Source organism: Chelonoidis abingdonii, chromosome 11 (assembly GCF_003597395.2).
Source record: "Chelonoidis abingdonii isolate Lonesome George chromosome 11, CheloAbing_2.0, whole genome shotgun sequence".
NCBI classification, from domain to species: Eukaryota; Metazoa; Chordata; order Testudines; family Testudinidae; genus Chelonoidis; species Chelonoidis abingdonii.
The window spans coordinates 62,378,990-62,386,248 of NC_133779.1; the positions used below are offsets into that span (position 1 = coordinate 62,378,990).

The window sequence follows — 7,259 nt, forward strand, 5'->3', positions numbered from 1 at the left end:
GGATTACAAACTCACACTCCCCGCGTCCCCTCTGGGCGATCCAGTAAGGACCCTCCCTATCCCTCCCGCTCCTCTCCTCCGCCGCCTCCGCCAGAGGACGCAGGCGGACAGGCGCCATCCCCCCGGCGCCGGGCTTTGGGACTTCCCCAACACTCCCACGAAGTAGCAGTCGGCAATGGGACCCAGGATTACAGGGTGAGACTGGGGGTCCTCTAGCCCCCGGGGGTGGGGCCTCCACTCAGTCCTGCGCGAGCTGGAATACTCTCTAGTTTCACCACCGTTAGAGTAAGAAAACATACCTCTCAGCCCCAGCGCCGCGGCCCGGGGCCCGTTGGGTTGTGGGTAGCCCTCATGTGTAGAGCGTAACAACATGCTGAAACGCCGACATTATGCCACTGGCGTCGGAGGTCGGGGCTCGTGTACCCAAGACCCTTTCATTCTGTCCACACCCACCCAGACCCCCCTTTATCCCCATCCAAACGCCAGTCACCTTTATATTCCCCAGACCCCCCTTTATCCCTCCACCCCACCCCGTCAGACCCCCTGATATCCCAGTCCACTATCCGCCAGATCCCCTTTATCCCTCCGCACCCACCCCGACCCCACCTTATCTCTCCACTCATCCCCGATCGCCTTTATCCGCTCCACCCACCCCCAGATCGCCCTTTATCCATACCTACCCATCCCTCAGTATCCCCCTATATCCCTCGCACCCACGCCTCCAGACACACCCCTTATATCGCCCTCATCCACGCCAGATCCCCTTTATCTTCCCTCCACCCACCCCCAAGACCTCTACCATCCCCATCCCTACACCCAGACCCCATTTATCTCACCCCCCCCCAACCCACCACACCCAGACCCCCCTTATCATGCCACTACATCCAGATCCCCCCGTATCCTCGCCACCTCCAACCTCCCTCTTTATCCACCCCACCCAGACCCCCATTTATCGCAAACCACCCATCCGCAGAATCCCCGCATTTATCCCTCCATGCCACCCCAGACCCCCTCTTTATCATCCACCACACCCCCCCAGAACCCCCCTTATCTACCTCCTGCTTCCCCCAGACACCTCCTCTATCCCTCCTCTCATGACCCCCTTTATCCTCCACCCATCCCCAGATCCCTTTTCCATCACACCCACCCAGACCCCCTTTATCCCCATCCACCCCCAGACCCCCCTTTATCCATCCACCCCATCCCAGATCCCCCTTATCCGGACCACCCACCACCAGACCCCCTTTACCCTCCGTACCCCCCCAGACCCCCCTTTATTCCATCCACCCATCCCCAGATCCCCCTTTATCCATCACCCGACCCACGCCAACCCACCGACCCACTTTACCCCATCCACCCCCAACCGCCTTAATCCATTACTCACCAGATCCCATTCCCCATCACCCCGCCCTTTATCCATCCATCCACCCCCAGACCCACCCCTTCAACTCCCATCCCATCCACCCCACAGACCGCACCTTTATCCTCGCCTCTCAGCCCGCTTTTCGCCATTAACCAACCCGCCAGACCCACCTTTATCCATCCACCCATCTCCAGACCCAGGGGCGGTTCCAGGCCCCAGCGTGCCAAGCATGTGCTTGGGGCGGCATGCTGCGGGGGCTCTCTGCCGGTCGCCGGGAAGGCAGCAGGTGGCTCTGGTGGACCTCCCGCAGGCGAGCCTGCAGAGGGTCCGCTGGTCTCCTGGCTTCGGTGGAGCGCCCCCCGCGGCATGCTGCCGTGCTTGGGGTGGCGAAATGTCTAGAGCCGCCCCTACCCAGACCCCCCTTTATCCCTCCATCGACCCCAGACCCCCTTTATCCATCCACCCGTCCCCAGACTCCCCTTTATCCCTCCATCCACCCCCAGACCCCCCTTTATCCCTCCATCGACCCCAGACCCCCTTTATCCATCCACCCGTCCCCAGACCCCTCCTTTATCCCTCCATCACCCAGACCCCCTTTATCCATCCACCCGTCCCCAGACCCCCCTTTATCCCTCCATCCACCCCCAGACCCCCCTTTATCCCTCCATCCACCCCCAGACTGCCCTTATCCATCCACCCATCCCCAGACACCTCCTCTATCCCTCCATCCACCCCCAGACCCCCCTTTATCCCTCCCTCCCTCCCCAGACCCCTCATCTCTCGCTTCACACAGACACCCGCTGCCTGTCCCCTTACAGCCTCTATCTGTTCATCTATTCCCATTCCCACGCTTCTGTCCGTCCATCCCGCTCTCCCTACCCACGGCTCCAGCTGCCATCCAGCACCCTAGGGAGCCCTCACCATCCTGCTCTGGGTGTGTGTGTGTGTCGTGACATGTGAATGGACATGGACACAGAGCTGTCATGCCCGTGTGTTTGTATGTTTACACCCCCCCCCCCAATACATATACAGCTGGAGCACTATCATGCTGCACACACGCACGCACACACACATACACATTTACACACCAGTATATATACAGCTGGAGCTCTATCTCTACACACACGCACACACACATGTGCATGCACACACACAACACTACAGACACACACCAATACATATACAGCTGGAGCTCTATCTCTCCACACACACACACACACACACACACACACACACACACTACATACACAGCTGGAGCTCTAGCTCTCCACACACACACACGCACACTTGAGATCACTCTCTCACCTGCTCGGCCACGGCTGACTGGCTTTGGGGCTCTGACTCCCCGGGCGATCTCAGCGGGTTATTGGGCAGACGAGTCAGTTTCGGGCTGCGCCGGCCAGAGAGGGGCTGACACCAGGGGCCCTGGCTCCTGAGGGCCCCCGCGTCCCAGGTGCCATCTCCCAGGGGAGCAGTGACACCCTAAGGCAGCTGAGCCCCACGCCACGGCAGGGACCGCTGGGCTGCTTCATACCCGCGGTGACACCCTTAAACACCTGGGCCTTACACCCGGCCCCACTCCGGGCCATGCCCCGGGGGTCCCGTCGCTGGAGGTTTGAGGGCAGGTGGGACGAACCTGCCTCAGCCCTGCCGGACCCAGACCCCCCTTTGGGAGGCTGAGGTGTCTCGTGCACCCCCAAGTTTCACCTCTCGTGACAAGGACTCACTGACAAACTCAGACACAAACTACCGAAGTCAAGAGCCAGTGACTGAGCAGTGGGACCTGGCCGCTGTCGCTAGCGAAGCCTCCAGTCAATCCAGTGGCCCCTCACCAGTGGCTGGACACGGGTCAGTGCAGCCACAGAGCGACTCGAGCCCCTCGGCGTCTGGAGGAACGTTGTGCTCCCTTGGCTGGGGCTTGTCCTGGAGCTCGGTGTAAAACGGGGCAAATCTCTAGAGGAGCTGATGTCCCCCGGGTGTCCCCCGGCTGAGAACCACAAGCGGTGGTTCCTGGGCCTTGGCATGGCCGGCGCTTCCATTTAGGCAACCTAGGCAGTTGCCTAGGTCACCAGGATTTGGGAGGGCGGGCTGTCCTCAGCGGCAATTCGGTGGCAGGGGGTCCTTCCGCACTCTGGGTCATCGGCGGCAATTCTGGGGTGGGTCCTTCACTCGCTCCGGGACCCTCCCCCGAAGTGCCCCAAAGACTAGGAGCGCGGAAGGACCCCCCCCGCAGAATTGCCGGGAGTGTGGAAGGACCCCCGCCTAGGGCGGAAAAACCCTAGCGCCGCTCCTGGGCCTTGGCGGCAGCGAGTTCAAAAGGCCCCGACCAGCTTGCTATTGCGATTATGCTCTGTGCATGTGTGTGTGTGTGTGTGCACACCTGCGTGCGTGTGCGTGTGTGTGTGAGCCTGTGTGTGCACCTGTGTGTGCATCTCTGTGTGTATTGTGTGTATGCGCAAGTGTGTGTGCACGCCTGTGTGTGCCTCTGTGCATGCTTGTGTGCACACCTGTGTGTGTGCCCATGTGTGTGTGCCTATGTGTGTGTATGTGCATCTGTGTTTGTGTGTGTGTGCCTCTGTGTGTGACCACCCATGTGGGTGCGCACCTGTGTGTGTGTGTGTGTGCTCATGCATGTGTGTGCATCTGTGTGTGCCTGTGTTTTGTGCACCTACGTGTGTGTGCGTGTGTGTGCATGTGTATGTGCATGTGTGTGTGTACATGCATGTGTGTGTGAGAGAGAGAGAGACATGCTGTGTGTGTATAAAGCGACAAAGAATCCTGTGCCACCTTATAGACTAACAGACGTTTTGGAGCATGAGCTTTCGTGGGTGAATACCCACTTCGTCAGACGCAGTGTACGGGTGTGTGCGTGTGTGTGTGCAAGAGAGAGACTCTGTGTGTGCATGTGTGTGTCTGTGTGTGTGCAAGAGAGAGACTCTGTGTGTCTGTGTAGATATACAGCACACATGCATAGATGTGTGTGTTATATGCGTGTGTATCTGTGAAGGGGGTCTGTGTGGGCGTGTGATTTCCACACATGCTGCACACCTGTCTCCGTGTGTGTAAATGTTACACACCCACGCACGGCCTCTCTCGCGCACACCCCAGCGCCAGGGCAGAGCCGGCTCCGGAGCGGGGCTGTGGGGCGGGGGCTGTGGGGCAGCCTAGACCGTCAAAGCAGCAGGTGCCTGTCCCCGCCGGGCGCCGCCTCCGGGCTGCGGCCCCTGGGACGCCCCTGGCTGATTCATTAGCTGCCAGATCCCGCTTTTCTCTGCAGCCCCGCGGACAACTCGCGCCAGGCCCAGAGCCGGCCCGAGAGACCCGGGCCTAGGAGCTGGCAGCTCGCCCGAGCTCTGGCACTCGGGGCCGGGAGAGATTCCTCCCCTGCGCCCCGGTGTAGACACAGCTGGGGCGCCGGAAGACTCCCTCCGTCCGCCGCTGCCGGGCCGGCCCCGTCCACACCCCGCGCTGCAGGGCCCGGGAAACGGGGCGTGACCATCATTTACCCGCCACGTGCCGGGTCTTCGCCTGGGGCCCTGGAGCCAGCCCCGGAGCCCGGGTGACGCGTCCCGGGAATTCCGGGGGCCGCGCTAGAGAGGCGAGATCTCGGCCCGGCCCGAAGGAGCCTCACAGAGCCACGGCCCGGCCTGTCTCCCCCCAGCAGAAGATCTGCCCCACCCCGCGGGAGCCGGAAACGGAGCCCAGCTCCGGCCAGCGGGCCCGGGGGGGTCTGCCAGGCCAGGGCCCGGAGCAGCGCCCCGTGTAACGCCCCGTGTGGCTCCTGCGGGAGGCGGCCGCGCACCGGGTCTGCTCTGCCCTGAGCGGCGGTGACAGGCGGACGGGGCTGGCAAAGAGGCCGGGCCGGAGTGGGTCACACCCGGACTACGAGGCCCTTGAGACAAAGGGCAGGAACATCCTGGGGCCTGGGTCGGCCCGGCACGTCCTGCCCTGCGCGGCGGCCCCTTCCTGCCCCGCACCTCGAGTGCCGAGCGGTGCCCCACAAGTGACCGGCTCGGCCCCTCCGGAGTTACCCAGAGCCGGGGGGCGGCACTGGGAGGGAGCCGGGAGCCACCCGCCGGGCTCAGCCGGGGGTGCCGGTACCGGGCACACAGGGGCCTTCTCGGGAGATTTGCCGAGGTTTGCACCAGGCTCCAAGCCCAGCGCCGGTCAAGGGGCCCCGACGCCAGTGCAGTGTCCACGCGGCTCCGTGCGCTCGGCGTTGCTCGGTCCGCGCCAAGCCCTGGGCTCGGGAAATCCCCCGTAACACGGAGACCGTCGCGATCGGTGGTGCCCGGTGCGATGCCACGGGGGGGTCTGGCTGAGGCTGTCGGCGAGCGGTTCTTCGGGGAGGTGACGCCTGCGGGGGGGGGACAAATCCGCCTCCCGCCGGGGCACCGGAGTCTGGAGAGTCCGCGAGCCACCGGCCTGGAGCGCCCCGGGCTGCGGAGACAATCAGCGAGTGTGTGGGCAGAGGCCGGTGTGATTAAATCCGGGGGCGCGCGCACACACACACACACACCCCGCGCCGACACACACACACACCGACACCAACACACACACAGACACAGACACAGAGTCTCTGTTTCACACACACCTCCCGACACCAACACACACACATACACACACACTTTCTTTATCACACACAGACACCGACACACACACATACACACCCCGACACCGACACCCCCCCACACAGAGTATCTCTCTCTCTCTCACACACACACACACACCCGACACCGACACACACCCACACAGAGTCTCTCTCTCTCTCTCTCACACACACACACAACCCGACACCGACACACACACACATACACACCCCGACACCGACACACACACACATCCCGACACCGACACCCCCCACACAGAGTCTCTCTCTCTCGTCTCTCTCCCCCACACACGCAGGCCAGGAATTGTTCAGCGCTATTTGACGGGTTTAGTGTTTGTGTCCGTGGCAGCCCAAGCAGGTTTGGGACGCGAGGTCGGTGCCTCGTGCTGGGGCCTGGACGGGGGGAAATGCTCTGACTGCCCCGTGCTGGCGCGTCCAACAGGACCGGGGCTGCCGCTCGGTTGAGGTGACCGGACCCGGTGTTGCAGTGTCGGTCCCCGGAGCGCGAGCAGGAGAGCAGAGCCCGCAGCGGGAAATTAAGGCAGCATATGCGCACTCAGCCCCAGCGAAGGCCAATGGACCTAAACGGACGTTGGTTCAGTTTCTTGGGTCATGAAAATATTTGTGATTTTGTCTCGGTTTGGAGCAGGAAAAACTTTCAAACAATCTCGGAAATTCCCACGGGACAGGACCCCCCCCCAGTCAGTGCACGCGCGCACACGGACACGCGCACCCACATGGACACACACACGGAGACACACACAAACAAGGATACGCTATACATACGGACACACTATTGTGCTACAAACATGGACGGACACACACACGGACACACACACGGACATGGACACACGGATACGCGCACACACGGACACGGACTGTGACAGACACCCCCACACACACACACGGAGCCACGGACCCCCCCACACACTTACGGACACACCTGGCTCTCCTCTTACACGCCTGCCCCCGCCGGACGCCGGAAATGGGCCCGGGCACCGCTCGCCGGCCGCAGACAGACCCTGCGCAGGACGGACCTTGCTCTGCCCCAGGCAGGATTCTGGTCGCGGACACCGACACCAGTGGGGGGCAGCGGGGACTCCCCCCCCACGAACTCCGCTACGGGGCTGGAAGCCGCTCGCCTGCCCGGGCCGGAGTCCGGAGCCCGCGGGCGCTTTACCCGGGCGTCTCCGGCCAACCCAGGGTCCGTGGGGGAGGGGCTCGCCGCGACGTCAGCCCCTCTCAGCTCTTTTTGCTCTGACCCTGGGACCTCGGACCTGCCCCCCC

The 7,259-nt window shown here is 62.7% G+C and overlaps 1 protein-coding gene across 1 annotated transcript in view; it reads left to right on the top strand.

Annotated features, from left to right (window-relative positions):
• Positions 1 to 5,662: 5,662 nt before the first annotated feature.
• Positions 5,663 to 7,259, top strand: part of ERFL (ETS repressor factor like) — a 6,107-nt gene continuing 4,510 nt past the window's right edge. The window contains exon 1 of the mRNA XM_032771875.1: positions 5,663 to 5,840. Within this exon, the coding sequence (XP_032627766.1) occupies positions 5,663 to 5,840 (178 nt within the window). The remainder of the gene's footprint in view (positions 5,841 to 7,259) is intronic.